The following is a 16,222-nucleotide window of genomic DNA, read 5'->3' as shown; positions in this document are numbered from 1 at the left end:
TAGCAATGTAATGTAATATAATATAATAAATATAGTACAGTATAGTATGGTATGGTATGGTAGGGTAGGGTAGGGTAGGGTAGGGTAGGGTGGTAGGGTAGGGTAGTATAGTAGTGTAGTGTAGTGTAGTGTAGGGTAGGGTAGGGTAGCGTAGCGTAGCATAGCATAGTAATGTAATGTAATATAATATAATAAATATAGTATAGTATACTATGGTATGGTATGGTAGGGTAGGGTAGGGTAGGGTAGGGTAGGGTAGTATAGTAGTGTAGTGTAGTGTAGTGTAGTGTAGTGTAGGGTAGGGTAGCATAGCATAGCATAGCATAGCATAGTAATGTAATATAATATAATATTAGCTTCCATAAGGTGAAGCTAGGCAAAATCACATCAGATACCTGTACAATTCAAGACTCTATCACTATAACCTGACTATAACTTCATATTGCCCATTCCATGATATAAAAGCCTTATTCCATCCACTTGTTTCTCAACTCCTTGTGGTATGGTTATTAACCAAATAAAATGATGTAATCCTGGGACAGAAAGTAGGCGTTTTTTTGTAAATATTTACTCAGAGGATCAAGTGACTGCCACAAACCTGTCCTAACCTGTACCCTGCAATGATTTGGAAAAGCTCAATCAATGCTGTATGTTTTAGAAACATCTTACAAGTTGGGAGGAGAAATAAAAATAAGTGCCATTTCCTGGGTTTTTTCCCCTTCACTGGCAATGATACAAATGTAAAAGTGCACCATCTATCAATAAGAATCAGCCTTGAGTCAGAAGCAGGGCCTAGAATAGCAATAGCACTTAGACTTATATACCGCTTCACAGTGCTTTACAGCCCTCTCTAAGCGGTTTACAGAGTCAGCATATTGCTCCCAACAATCTGGGTCCTCATTTCATCCACCTTGGAAGGATGGAAGGCTGAGTCAACCTTGAGCCGGTGAGATTTGAACCGCCGAACTGCAGATAACAGTCAGCTGAAGTAGCCTGCAGTACTGCACTCTAACCACTGCACCACCGGTTATTTTAAAGAATAAAACTTGGAATCTCCTGGGTATGTTTGTTTGTTTTGTTTGTTTTATTAGTTTTGTATGCCGCCCACTCCCGAAGGACTCTGGGCGGCTCACAATAAAACAGGGAAAGGGGGATAAATAGGACAAAACAACAATTTAAAAATACACAACATTCACAATTGAAGCGGGGCTGGATACATCAACAGCCCCCAGCCTGCCGGAACAGCCAAGACTTAGTAGCTTTACGGAGGGCCGGGAGGGTAGTAAGGGTCCGGATCTCCATGGGGAGCTCGTTCCAGAGGGCCGGAGCAGCAACAGAGAAGGCTCTCCCCCGGGGGGTCGCCAGCCGGCATTGGCAATGAAGCACTGCTCCCACACACAGGCTTCAGTGTCTTTGGGGGTGGGCAGGGAAGGATCTATATGAGACTTGGAGGTGCTTGTCATGAATGAGATGATTAAGTGATCTCTCAATTGAATGGTTGAAAGATTTTATTCTTCCTTTCCATTTTTCTTCTTCTTTTTGCTATGAATTATTCTTTTTCCTTAGTAAAAAGAGAACCATCTGTTAAGGCAAATTGATTATCTGTCTTCTAATGATGCTGGAACATTATGTTGGAACGGTTCACCGACAAAACCGCGAAGCCCTTATCCGCGCTGACATAAGCGCGGAGGGCAAATCCGCGCCGTCCGAAGCTGTTGTTGGTGTGCTTCTTCGCTAATTTGTCGGCACGATTTAGAACTCGCGGTTTTCTTGACGCGGTTTCGTCGGCGCGCTTTTGTCGAGCGCGCATTTGACGGTGAACCGATGGGGCCAACCTGCTCCAATTACCTGAGATATGTATAATGTAAAGTTAAACGGGGAAAAAAAATGAGCATGCATCCATGTAGAAAAGCCCAGTGGGGTAGGATGTTCAGCATAGGATGCTTTCCCTATTCTCACCCTTCTTGCTGTTAGGTAAAATTGTTAGTCCCTAATGAACCAAGCCTGAATTCTAGCATATAAGATAATGAAAAGGCAGAACTCCTCCAAGAGGGTACGGTCATTAACTTCTGTTCCCTAGACCTCATTTTAGGCCAGCTTTCCTTCATTTGCAACAATTAGAGCTTTCCAAACACAAGGGAATCTAAAATGGTATTTTGTCTTCTTCCCAATTAGAGCAAAGGAACAGCAGGGTATGCTGTTGCTAATTACAGGCTTGCTATGGTGTCAGATTTTTTTTTCCTGGAGCTTTGATTAGAGAGAGATTTGCCCCATAGGTTCCCATCCTCTGAAGTGCTGCTTTAATAGATGAATCTGAGGCTTCCTGTCCCTTCTACATTCCTCACAATTTGATAAAGCAGAAGGCTACTTCCAGGGGTGGGTTTCAACCGGTCCGCGGCGATCCGCGTGGACCGGTTGGTCGGTGAACCCGGAAGTAAGTAACTTCCGGGAACGCCGAAGGGCCCACCCGCCCACCCGCGCTCCTTACCGGTCTTTGAAGGCTTCTGTGCTTCCACGCAGGCGCATGGCACATACAGCGCCTGCACGATTCCCCGCGAGCATCTGGAGCGTCGCGCAGGCGCTAAGAAGCATGTGTGAACTGCGTGCGTGCATGAGGATGCCGCCGGCCCCGTTCCAACCGAACTGGTTGGAACAGGATAAGCAACCCACCACTGGCTACTTCTTATGTATTTTAATTGAATAACTTAATGATAAAAACATGAACACTTGCTATAGACGAACAAATGAAGAATTGCAGAAGCAAAACTGTTAAAGGAGTTGCACATGCTGCTTGGATGTTGTTGTTTTTTCAAAAGACCACTGAGGAGCTACATGGAAGTACCCCAAAAGACCAATTTCTACATTGATTACAAGAAGACTGCCTGTTTGCGCTGATGCCACATATTATCATATATGGTGGACGTGTAAAAAGGTTAACGCATTTTGGATAAAAATATGGTGGATTATGCAAAATGTTCTTTAAAAAAGGATAAAGTCTACCCCTCAGTTATTCCTGTTAGGTATAATTACTGACTGTACAGTTATAGAGACTAACTTGATTTTGCATTTAATAACGGCAGCGAGACTGTTGGTGGCGCAATACTGGAAGAAGGAAGATTTGCCTACTATTCAAGAATGGACATTAAAAGTAACAAACCTAGCAGAGATGGCTAAAATATCAGCATATCTCAAGGATCACTCCAATGAGAGATATAAATTGGAGTGGAGAAGATGGATTGACTATACTCAAAATAAATATAATAAATATAAATAAGAAATTCCAGATAGTTTTTGACCGAAGAAACAAGGAATGATATAATCTGTTTAGAGTTAGCCTAGCAAAGAGGAGTTAAAGCTCAAATGAAAGATGATACTAACTTTCTTTAAGTTTATTCTAGAATATCTTTGTTAAAGATTTATACCCTGTATTGGTTCTGGGAAGTCGGGGGGGGGGGAGGTTGGGAGGTGGTGGGGTTCGGGTGGGGGTTCCACCACAAAACCGCGTTCGACTAAAGGGCGCTCGACGAAACCGCGTAGCTGACGTCATCACAGCGCGACAACAGCGCGGAGAAAAAAGCACGCTGTAAACGCTAAACCTAAAATTAACCCCTAAACCTAACCCCCCTAAACCTAATCCTAAACCTAACCCTAAACCTAACCCTTAACCTAACCCTAAACCTAACCCTAAACGTAACCCTTAACCTAACGCTAAACCTAATCCTAACCCTTAACCTAACCCTAACCCTTAACCTAACCCTAAACCTAACCCTAAACCTAACCCTTACCTTAACTTGAATCGGCTTGCTTTCAAAGCGCCATTTAAAGCGCCCTTCTTTCTCCGCTCTCGCTGTTATCGCCCTGTTGATGACGTCAGCGACGCGGTTTAATCGGGCGCGCTTTAGTCGAGCGCGGTTTTGTCGTGCCACGCGGGTGGGGAGGGCAGGGGGGGGGAGGTAAATATTTGTAAAAGTTTTTTTTCCTAAAAATTTCAATAAAAAAAAAGATTGCCCGTTATAGTTATAATATGAAAACCCATTTTAATAGAAAGTTTTTTGTTTTTTTTTAGAAAAACATACAGGATAACGATTAAAACAGTTTGGCTGGAGAAAGATTCTGAGGATGACTTCCTTCAGTGAACAAAAAGCAAATAAAAAAATAAATAAAACGTATCCTATAATCAATTATTTCAAAGAAGACTCGGATGCGGATACACACACATGAGTGCAACCATCAGCCAGAATTGGAAAGTCTAGATGCTGTTTCTCTGCAGCTAGAAATGTAATTAAAGTAACGAGGAACAGCTGTACAAGGTGATGAACTCTCCACCCCCCCCCCCCCGTTTATAACAACAATGTGCAATAATGACCCAGCCATGATCAAAGGCAAACTGTTTGCCATTAGATAACTCTCCCATTTGGGACGCTATGTAAAAGCATAGAGGGTGGTTACTGAAGTTGGCACGTGTTTTAATGCAACATTACCAAATGTTTAGAATATCACCAGAATTGCTCTTTTATTAAATTCATTCTCACTTTTAACAGGAACTGTCAGCCTCTGTTTTGCTGCTTGCTTCTCGGCTGCCATTGAAAAGGGGAGGGAGCCAAGGTGGCGCAGTGGTTAAATGCAGCACTGCAGGCTACTGCTAGATCAGCAGGTCAGCGGTTCAAATCTCACCGGCTCAGGGTTGACTCAGCCTTCCATCCTTCCGAGGTGGGTAAAATGAGGACCCAGATTGTTGGGGGCAATATGCTGACTCTCTGTAAACCGCTTAGAGAGGCCTGAAAGCCCTATGAAGCGGTATATAAGTCTACTGCTATTGCTATTGCTATTTGGGCGAGGGAAATAATCTGTACAGGAGGACTGTTAATTGGGGGTTGTTCTCACCATCTTCTGCGCGTGTGGCAAGGAGGGGAGTTTCCCGCCAAGGCCAACTGTCCGGCATACCAACCTGGTGATGATTTTTGAAGATATCTCCCACCTGACAGCTGTGGAGATATTGGATTGGACTATGGGCTGGGCTTAGCAATAGCAATAGCAGTTAGACTTATATACCGCTTCATAGGGCTTTCAGCCCCCTCTAAGCAGTTTACAGAGTCCGCATATCGCCCCCACAATCTGGGTCCTCATTTTACCCACCTCGGAAGGATGGAAGGGTGAGTCAACCTTGAGCCGGTGAGATTTGAACCGCTGAACTGCAGATAACAGTCAGCTGAAGTGCCTGCAGTACTGCATTCTACCCACTGCGCCACCTCGGCTCCTACCAAGGGGAGGGGAATGGGTCCTGTATTGATATCTAATGCTTTCGCGCGCTTTTGCTCAGATCCAGCTTTGCCTAGCTTCTATTTACTTATAATCAGTAAAAGTTCTCTTAGTTCTGCAAAATGGAGTGGAGTGGTTTCTTTCTTGGTTATTAAGTGAAGCAACATCTGACAGGAACAGGATTCCAATCTTCTTGTGACTGGCTATGTTCCTGTGCTATCCAAGGAGGTTCTTTCATCCTAGTAAAAGAATCTGAACACATAAACCTGATGATAGAATCTGAAGCGATGACGGCCGTATCAATATGTTCCCACTACTGTATCTAATAACTGATGCTATCGTACACTTAATTTCAGGACTTACGTTAACCTTAAAGTTCATTGCCATCGAGGGATTTGAACCCAGGCCTCCAAAGTTCAAATCAAACTGCCGAAACACTGCAGTACACAAGGTAAGGCATGCAATGGACATCAACATCAATCTTCAGCTACTATTTTTCCACTGAATAAAATGTTTGCTAATTAAAACTAGCCAGATATCATCTGCATGTCTATGCATTGAAACTCTACCCCACAATTGCTGCCTTAGCTATTTCATCTCTTCCCCTCTGCCTTCCAGCATTTGGTGGTCATACCAAAGCTATTTTAGGTACAGCTGTTGCCAGGAATGCTGGTAGCACGTGTTGCTGAGTGCCATCTGTTTTATTTTTCTTTCCTTTTTTGCTCCAGTCACATCCAATGCTCTCCAGCATGACATCAAATTTCCTTGTGATTTTTAAGAGAGAGAGCACACCATTTTACTTGCTGCAAAGCATGACCTTCAAATTATGAAATTCACCCAAACAACTAATCCTAAACTAACCAAAACTAATGAGTTAATGGGAAACTTGAGAGGTGGCGCAGTGGTTAGGGTGCAGTACTGCAGCCACTTCAGCTGACTGCTAGTTCTGCAGTTCGGTGGTTCAAATCTCACCGGCTCAGGGTTGACTCAGACTTCCATCCTTCCGAGGTGGATAAAATGAGGATCCAGATTGTGGGGGCAATATGCCGACTCTGTAAACCGCTTAGAGAGGGCTGAAAGCCCTATGAAGCGGTATATAAGTCTAACTGCTGTTGCTATTGCTATAACTGTTCTGACCCCCCTCGTCCCACACCAACACACTCCGAGTCAAAGATACTTTACGGAATTTATTAACAGACGGACAGGTCCTTGGCAGCAAACCGACACAGATAAGCCTTGGCAGCAATCCAACACAGATAAGCCGTGGCAGCAATCCAGCCTGCCAGGCTCACAATACTGTTCTCCAACATTCGTTAATGCGTTGACTTCTGCAAAGGGGTGTGTGCACAAGCAGTCCTTTTATAGTCTGGAGAGGAGCCTAAGTACCACCAGCTGAGTGCAATTACCTCCTGTAACTGCGCAACTGTTCCTTACGCCTATTAGCTCGCCGGTGCCGGGTATCCAGGAAGAACTCACTGCTGACATCAGGATCACACTCCCTTGTCTCCTCCCCACTGGTCCAAGGCTCAGGCGCCTCCTGGTGGCCAACCAGCCTCTCTGCACCCTGCTCGGAGTCGGAACCCTGTCCAGGGTCCTCCGCATCCTCCAGAGCCAACTCATAGGGCCCCTCGCTGTCGGAGTCTGGTGGCAGCTCCAACGGCTCCTGCTGGGCCACAACAGGAAACTAATAGGAAAACAGTGCGATTCAGAGACATTATTTTGGCCTTCCTTCACAATTTTTTTCCTAGGTACTTATTCTGCCCTTTCCACCTTACTGTTGCTACTGCTTATCATATCTTGCACCCAGCCCTACTTGATGCATTGATTTTTCTCTTCATTTCAAGACTGCCAGGTTGTTCTTGAATGTCAATGTAGTAATATGTTTCAACTGATAAGTTATATTCCTGTGCATTTTGTAACTTTTGTTTTCCTTTAAAAATCAAAATCTCATTTCTTTCTTGTAACACTGCCTATAATGCCTTCCTGAAAATAAACAGAAATGAGTAAACTATACTGCATGGTAAACATTTCACAAATACTCCTGTGATTACTCAAACCACAAAATGCTAATGGATAAGATACAAGTAGCCTTCCACTCACTGATAGTTGCCTCTTATGCATTCTTCCCTTCAGCAGCACCCTGGCCAGTGCCCGTTCAATGCAAGGTTTGCATACATTCTAGTCACTCAATGATACCATCCTGTTCTGACCCCCCTTCTCGGCCAGGAACAAAAGCCAAAACAGACGTACAAAAGAATGTTTTAATCAGTCCAGGCTCTCATTGGCTGCAAGCCCAAAATAAACAAAGAGATAATCACTCTGGCAAAAAGTCCTACACTCCGACGCAGCACTGCAAACAGGCTTCTCACAGCAACTCACTTCTCCAAGTTGGTTTCTGTTAATTCATGAACGTGAACGACAACGTTGACTCCTGCAACCAGGGCGTGGCACAAACAGTCTCTTTTACACTCAGGAGAGGATCTTAATCATCATCAGCTAAGCACAATCATCTCCTACAATTACGCAGTTGTTCTTTACGTCGAGTAGCCCTTCGTCTGCGTGCATCCTGAAACAACTCCCAAATGTTTTCCTGAACATTCCCTTTGATCCAATGCTCTGCCGCCATCTGGTGGCCAACCAGTCTCTCCGCGCCCTGCTCGGAGTCGACACCCTGTCCAGGGTCCTCCACCTCCTCCAAGGCTGACTCGTAAGACCCTGTTGGAGTCTGGCGGCAGCGCCAACGGCTCCTGCCGGGCCACAACACCATCCCAACAAAGTAGGGCAAATGAGGCAATGCAGCATTATCCTCGGATAAACAAGTAGTGTGATGTGCAAGAGGGAATATTTGTATATCTGCATCTAATAAGTTCCAAGAAATTAGTTAGAGGTCTTATCTAGGTGACCTGCTGCTAAAGGCTAAATTTGACACAGCAGGGACACCAGAGGATTTATATCTTGATATTGTCTGGCTTATTTTTCAGGCAGTCTGTGACATCAAATTTAATATCACAACAGGACATGGTTGTGTGTGAAGTGAACTTTCCTTGAAGGATGTGAACTAAAATTTTGGATGCAAAGAAATGGTAACACAAGGGACATTCATTTTTCTCATGACTTTTATCATAAATTTCCAGGATTCAACTTATTCCAACCTCACACTAGCAGAATAGAATTTCTGTTATGGTCACTGGCCAGAATTTCAAACAGAAACACATAAATAAAAAAGTAAAATTGAAACAAGGTAAAATATTACAACTGGTGGGTGGGCTCATAAATGAATAGGTCTGCCTAATTTTACAGGCTATGGAACAAAATGTAGCTTTGTTCAAGGAGACTGAATCAATACTGGTCCGATAATAATAACAACTGTACATTTAAAAGATCAGAATTTCCTGGGTGGTTTACCAGGTAAAATATTATAAGGTGGGTCCTTGAATCTGAGCCGAGGTGGCCACAGTGGTTAAATGCAGCACTGCAGGCTACTTCAGCTGACTGCAGTTCTGCAGTTCGGCTGTTCAAATCTCACCGGCTCAGGGTTGACTCAGCCTTCCATCCTTCCAAGGTGGGTAAAATGAGGACCCGGATTGTTGTTGGGGGCAATATGCTGACTCTGAAAACCATTTAGAGAGGGCTGAAAGCCCTATGAAGCGGTATATAAGTCTAACTGCTACTGCTATTGCTATTGCTAATCCTTGTAGAACAGAGGTGTCAAACTCATGTCTTCGTCATGTGATGTATTGGGACTTTTCAATTCAGCATAAATTAGGCAAAGAAAGAGGAGGAGGAGGAGGAGGAATATATCCCCCCTCCAACTTTTCTGTTTTTATCTATTAAGCAATTATAGCAGGGGAAACCATTTGCATTGCTGTAATTTTCCCCCCCTTTTCCATATATACCTACCCTATTTTTCGGAGTATAAAATGCACCAAGATTTTGAAGAGGTAAATTTAAAAAAAAAAAAGCTTTTGCACTCTGCATACCTCCCAAATCCTCTACACATTTTTGTGCAGTGGGTGGTGTTTTGGGAGGCCACAAATGCTGTATTCAGTGTATAATATGCACCCAGATTTTCACCCTCTTTTTTTGGGGGGGGGGGGAAAGGTGTGTTTTATACTCCAAAAAATATGGTAATAAAGATATCAGATTTGTGAATTAATGAAAAAAAAAACCTGACTCGTGACTTCTTCTATCCTATCAGCTGTCCATCAAAATGCCAAGGGCACTATTTTTTATGCACCGTTGACACCAAGATGCTGGGAGGGAAATGCACTCTTATAATCCAGGGCTTCTTAATTTTTACCTTTACATTTTGCAGTATTTTCCCTTGAACATAATCACATATTTACCAGGTGTTTTTTTTAAGCAACAGTTATATGAATTGCTGTTATATTAAACAGAGTAGGGATACCAAATAGTAAAAAAAAAATACACATTTATATACTGTATGACAGTTTAGTCCTTGCAGAAACACTCTTAAGAAAATTAAAGTCTTAACTAAGCAACTCCAAGAAATAGCAGGAGACATTTTAAACCACCGTAAAAAGATTCTGCACTTATTCCCAAAGGCCAAGATTAAATGGCTATAAATCCGAGGCTGTAAACTTCAACATCTTAGTAATCTAAAAGCTTCCTACTTGCAATTTAACAGGAACGTTACTAATTCAGGTAAATCCAACAAAGCAAATGAACAGTTCAGTATCAATTCAGAATGACACTGCTTATATAGCCTTTCCTGGAACATTTCTAAAAGGCTTTTAGTTCAGGCAAGATTATTAGAGTACAGCGGGATGTGGTTTCTTGAATGCGAAATATTAGCTTAGAACGCAAAGTTTCTTTATATAATTACCAAGCTTAGTAGCTCCCTCTGGTGGATAGTCAGGAAACTGACCCTCAGAAGGAACACTCACAGTTCGTCGAAGGCAACGCCCTTTGGTGGGCTCTGCTGGCTGCTCTTGTCCTCCTTCGACTGCTACCTGTACATGAAAAGAATACAGGGATGATACAATTTTCAGCTTTCAATATAAATAACTGGAAGAACAACTTATTTTTTTTCCTGATTCAAAAGTCTTTGCTATTACCCTAATGCACATTGCAGATATTTCATAGGTATCTGAGCCACGATTTAAAACTCAGTATGCCTAGAAGGGTACCTAAAGCCTGGGACATGCTGTGCGTAACATCTGGCAATCCCTTTTCTAAATTATATGTTTCTCTTCTTTCAAAAAAAAAAAGTACAGTGATATAATCAGTGGGGATAATGATTGTGGTTGAGGTGAAAGCAATACTCATGAATGCTCAACCACTATCAAGATTGTGCCTACAGTGAGTTTGTGTTGATATCTTCATATGATAAATTTTAGACACTGAACTCTGAATTCATTTTTTCGTCTAGCTTCCTTGACTGCCTTCTGATATACTAAATGTGGTTCAAGTTTACTTGAGAGACCGCCTGCTGCCAATTACCTCCCACAGACCCATTAGATCTCACAGGGTTGGCCTCCTCCGGGTGCCATCTACCAGCCAATGCCACCTGGCTATTACCCGGGGGAGGGCCTTCTCTGTGGCAGCTCCGGCCCACTGGAATGGGATTCGGACCCTCACCTCTCTCCAGGCCTTCCGAAAAGCCGTCAAAACCTGGCTTTGCCGGCAGGCCTGGGGGTGATGAGTTCCCTCCCCTCTCGACATGTATGGTTGTGCAACTGTTGTTTACTTTTATTATTTGTATTTTGTTTTTTTATGTTCCCCTTTTCCCCCTTGAATTGTTCGCTGCCCTGAGTCCTCCCGGAGAAGGGCGGCATACAAATAATAAAATTCTATTCTATTCTATTCTATTCTATTCTACTTGTTCAACTGTGCAGTACAGAAAGCATGATATCAGATTTTCATCCCTCAGGCAGTTGAGCTGTCAAATTGAGTTGCATATATAATATACTGAAAAAAAGAGAAAATTATTAAGCGCAGAAACTGAATTATAATAGGATGAGCTTTTGTAAAATGAGTTTAAATAAGGATTTTGAGAATCATGATCCAGAAGTAGCAGCTTGAAATTACAATATTGCTCCCTGAAACACTAGGAAATCAAGTTATGACAGCCTTGTGTAAAAAAATTTACTAAAGAACTTCACTGATTTCCTTCATTTTGGACTTTTAGCTAAAAGGTCTGTTTTCAATTGGACACAATTTTGACAGTGTCGGCATTTTAACTTATGGTTTTAGATATGCTTGTTCTCAGTATATATTCAAAGTGATGGGTATGTGTAATTTCATAGTATTTATGGGGGTTAATTATTAAATTAATTTGCAGTTTGTTTATTTCTCCCATCAAAAGAATGGAAAATCCAGCAAGAAATTCGAACAGTGTAAAGCTTTTTCCAAACCATTTCTGCAAAAATGCATCAACTTCTAAATAATTAAGTGGGAAACTATCAACTGGAACTAGCTTACAACTGATAAATAATTGTCTCACCACTTGCCAATATTTCTCTAGTAACTTTAAAATGTTTCAAGCTCTAGTCAGACTTGTTATAATTGATTACAAATGGACTTTTTTTAAAATACAAAGTGTGAATCACAATGCCAGCACTACTCTCTTCCCAGGTAAATAGCAATAGCAATAGCAGTTAGACTTATATACCGCTTCATAGGGCTTTCAGCCCTCTCTAAGCGGTTTACAGAGTCAGCATATCGCCCCCACAGTCTGGGTCCTCATTTCACCCACCTCGGCTGAGTCAACCTTGAGCTGAGTCAACCTTGAGCCGGTGAGATTTGAACCGCTGAACTGCAGATAGCAGTCAGCTGAAGTGGCCTGTAGTACTGCACCCTAACCACTGCACCACCTCGGCTCTGTAAAGATTTGCAGACCTTGTATGGTCTAAATCATAATCAGACAAGCGGATTTGCACTTGTGCAAAAGGATTTCCCTTCCAAAATAGCAGTATGGTGGGGGCCATAACTGGAATGACTGAGCAATTTGGCCCCCTGGCTTCAGATCCTATAGAATATCCAATGCCACCTGTGTAATACCAGTAAAACAGAGTCTCTCTTGACCCTTCCCGTGTGTCTTCCAATATTGGTCCGTGGTGAGTACACAAGTCCTCACTTTTGCACAAGTGAAAACCCACTTGTCTAATTCTGATTTATACCATTGAGAGATTGCAAATCTTCATCTGGGAAGAGAGGAATGCTGGCCTTCTGAATCACACTGTGTATTAAAAAAAAATATGTGAGAAGTAATTTCCTGGAATGAAACATGGTTGGCAAGAAAGCAGATCTCTACTGTTCTCAATTTTCTGATTCAAAAGTGGTAGGCTATATTCGATTTGCCCTCCAAGGATCTATTCAGATGCCAGGAACATTCAGATCAACCTTCCCAGAAATATGTAGAACTGCACCCACTGATCAAGTGGTCGACTGTCTCGTCTTTCTCATTATAGAGGCGACATTTGCTGTTGGTGGTAACATGTTGAATTTTTGCCTTCATGCAGTTTGTGGCTAAGGCTTGTTCTTGAGCTGCCAAAATAAAGCCTTCTGTTTCTTTTTTCAGTGCTCCTGATCTTAACCAGTTCCAAGTTAGCTTTTGGTCAGCTTTGCCTTCAATACTTTTCAAGTATTGGCTATGCATAGCTTTGTTTTCCCAATTCTCAGCTCGCTTCTCAATTACTTCTTTCTTATATTCAGCTTTTGACTTAGTTGTCTTTAAAAGGCCTCTTTTATTTACTTCCTTAATCATTGGTTCTTCATTTTTCTAGATGTAGTCATTCAATCTCTGTCTTTCTTCTTCCACTGTCTGTTTTACTTGTAGGAGTCCTCGACCACCCTCTGCTCTTGGTAGATACAATCGGTCAACATCACTTTTAGGGTGCAAGGCATGATTCATTGTCATAAGCTTCCTTGTTTTTCTGTCCAAATTGTCCAACTCCATTTTGGTCCAGTGAATTATTCCTGCAGAGTATCGAATAACAGGTGTAGCCCAGGTATTTATGGCTTTTATATTGTTTCCTCCATTCAATTTGGACTTTAATATCGTGCAGATTTGTCGAATGTATTTGGCTGACATTGATTCCTTGACTTTATTATGCATTAAGTCAGAGGCCTCTAAAATCCCCAAGTACTTGTAACCTTCTTCTGGTTTTATTGCCTTTATCATTTCTTCATTCTCAAGTTCTATTCCATAATCTTCTATGACCTTGCCTGCTTTGATTGCCATTGTTGCACATTTGTCAATTCCAAGCTGCATGCCAATATCTTGGCTAAATTCTTTTGTGCTTTCAATTAATGAATTCATTATTATTATTATTGGTTAATCTTTGGAGAGATTCACAGCTTTTGGGGCTGGTTGGTAGCTCAACAGCTCGAGTCCTAACCAAGGACGTAGGAACTGTTAAGGTAACGTCGGAGGATGTAAGCTGTTCCAAGTAGGGTGGTTTTTTCTAGAATCAGAATGTTCAAGTCAGGTAAATTTTCCAAATAGTGAGGTAGCCCTTGGAACAACAACACAATTTCTTTTTCCACAGTTGCTCAACTTCAATTTGCAAGTCCTGGTACTTTGTGATTATTATTGTTGTTGTTATTGTTATTATTATGTGGTTAATATTTGGTGAGATTCACAATCTTTGGGGCTGGTTGGTAGCTCAACAGCTCGAGTCCTAACCAAGGACCTAGGAACTGTAAAGGTAATGTCGGAGGATATAAGCTGTTCCAAGTAGTAGTAGTAGTAGTAGTAGTAGTAGTAGTAGTAGTAGTAGTAGTAGTAGTAGTAGTAGTAAGTAGTATTCATTGGTATTGAGGGGCCTGATAATTAATGTCTCTGTTACAATGAGGTATCATGTTCTGTTTGTTTTCAGTTTTGAGTATCATGCTCATTTATCAAGTTTTTAATCTAATGGGTTCTTCCAAGTCATGAATCTCCCATCTTACTGTATGCCCTAAATATTTCCATTCTAAGTGTATGTAACACCTTGTATTATTCTCTGTTGAAGGACATCTTGCTCCCCTTAGTCCAGTCTTCCAACTTGTTTATTTATTTATTTTTATAACAAACTTCTAAACTGCCCATCTCCTTCACATAGAGGCTCTGGACAGTATACAGTTTAATCAATATAATACATTAAAAACTGAATAATTTAGGATTGATTTGTTTAATGTAAAACAACATTATGAAACTACAGAAATGAAGAGTTCCAAGATGGGGAGAGACTAAGAGTTGTTAATGCAGGTGTGTGTGTGTGTGTGTAAGAGAGAGAGGGAGGGAGGGAGGGGCTACACAGCCAGCTTTTCATCCATATGATGAAATCCCACTTTCCAAAGTGGAAACCCACTTTGTTCAGATTGCATTATTATCTCGTTCTATTATCCTATGTATTGTCTAGTCCTTCCAATCTTTTTCACCTGCAAATCTGATAACCAACCAATCAATACCATTATCCAGGTCATTAATAAAAATGTTAATCTTATTCCCAAGAAAGATCCCCAAGGAACATGCTGATCCCTGCTCTCCAACTCAACCTAGAGCCATTCATGTTGACATTCTGAATATGGCTACCCAGCCAGTTATGGAACTATCTTAATGTAGTGCCAGCCAACCCTCATTTTAACAGCTTGCCAATGACAATTTATGCATAACTTGGCAGACATTTTGCTGAATCGCATTCTCCTTATTCAATAAAATAGTTATTTTGTCGAAGGAGACAAGGCTTGTCTCATTTGACCTATTTTTGACAAAGTCATGCTGATGCTTAGCAATCATAGCATTGTCTTCAAGCTACTTTTACAAATAGCCAGTTTTATCGTTTGCTTCAATGTCTTTCTGGGTATTGATGCTCACTAATGCTTAACAATTATTTGGCGCTTCTTTCTTTCTTTTCTGAAGTCAGGGACCATATTTGCGGTTCACTGACAAATGCACGCTCCACAAAAGTGTGTCGACGAAACCGTGGCGAGAAAACCATGAGTTCAAAATCGCGCCGATGAATGAGCACAGAAGCGCGCCGACAAAAGCGTGCTCTAAACCTAACCCTAAACCTAACCCTAAATCTAACCCTAAACCTAACCTTGAACCTAACCCTAACCCAGTGATGGCGAACCTATGACACGCGTGTCAGTGCTGACACGCGTAGCCATTTGGGGTGACACGCACAGGATTTCATGCGATTCATCCTCGGCTCCTGCACGGCCGCCGAGGATGAAAGAATCTGTGCTGGAGGAACGGGAGGGGGGGCGGGACATGTGATCTCCCCCGCCCACACTCACTTACTGTATCGCCGCCGCCCCTTTCTGAGCGCAGGGGCTGCTGGTAAGGCGTGCGTGCCATGCGTACACACGTCATCAGCGCGGCGAGGGAGGACCCGCAGGAGAGGAGCGCGGGAACAGTGCGCGCCTCTCTCCAGTCAGGCCGGCACAGAGAGTCTACTCCTGGGACTGTCGGTTACGACCGCACCACACTTATCTCAGTTCACGGCAGGGCTGTGGAGTCTGCTGCTTCCAGCTCCACGTCCTCATCAACATGCCGCTCCGGCCCGTCCCTGCTATGAATATTCATATTCTTCGCCCTCGCGTCACTAGGAATATTCATAGCAGGGGCGGGCTGGAGTGGCATGTTGATGAGGACGTGGAGCTGGAAGCAGCCGACTCCACAGCCCTGGTTCACGGCACCCCAAACAAGTTCAATAATATCAAGGGCAACATACGAAATCGACTGATGAACAAAGAAGTTACTAAGCAGGTATGTTAAATAATTTGTTTTTGGTTTATTAAATACAATTATATATTGCAATTATACATTTTTGTAGTTTAAACTATAAATTGCGCAAAATTATGTTTTTGTCGAAGTGACACACAATGCGAGTTATGCTCGATTTTTTGCTGATTTTTGACACACCACGCCAAAAAGGTTGCCCATCACTGCCCTAACCCTTACCTTAACCCTAATCGCACTTCTGTCGGTGCTCTTTTGTCGTCGCGCCTT

General features: G+C 42.4%; 1 protein-coding gene and 1 long non-coding RNA gene across 5 annotated transcripts in view; one reads left to right on the top strand and one right to left on the bottom strand.

Annotated features, from left to right (window-relative positions):
• The window catches only part of LOC148043371 (uncharacterized), a 481,921-nt gene that overhangs the window by 274,720 nt on the left and 190,979 nt on the right, over positions 1–16,222 (top strand). The gene's annotated exons all lie outside the window — the stretch shown is intronic.
• The window catches only part of RASAL2 (RAS protein activator like 2), a 269,272-nt gene that overhangs the window by 124,018 nt on the left and 129,032 nt on the right, over positions 1–16,222 (bottom strand). For all 4 annotated transcript variants that reach the window (XM_087726825.1, XM_087726824.1, XM_087726823.1 and 1 more), the window contains exon 3: positions 10,106–10,232. In XM_087726825.1, coding sequence (XP_087582951.1) covers positions 10,106–10,232 — 127 coding nt within the window. The remainder of the gene's footprint in view (positions 1–10,105; positions 10,233–16,222) is intronic.

Source organism: Thamnophis sirtalis, unplaced genomic scaffold (assembly GCF_051295495.1).
Source record: "Thamnophis sirtalis isolate CommonGarterSnake01/CBP01778 unplaced genomic scaffold, rThaSir2_p1.2 scaffold_12, whole genome shotgun sequence".
Lineage (NCBI taxonomy): Eukaryota > Metazoa > Chordata > Lepidosauria > Squamata > Natricidae > Thamnophis > Thamnophis sirtalis.
Note: the sequence above shows the minus strand (reverse complement) of the source record. Positions and strands in the feature narration are given on the sequence as shown.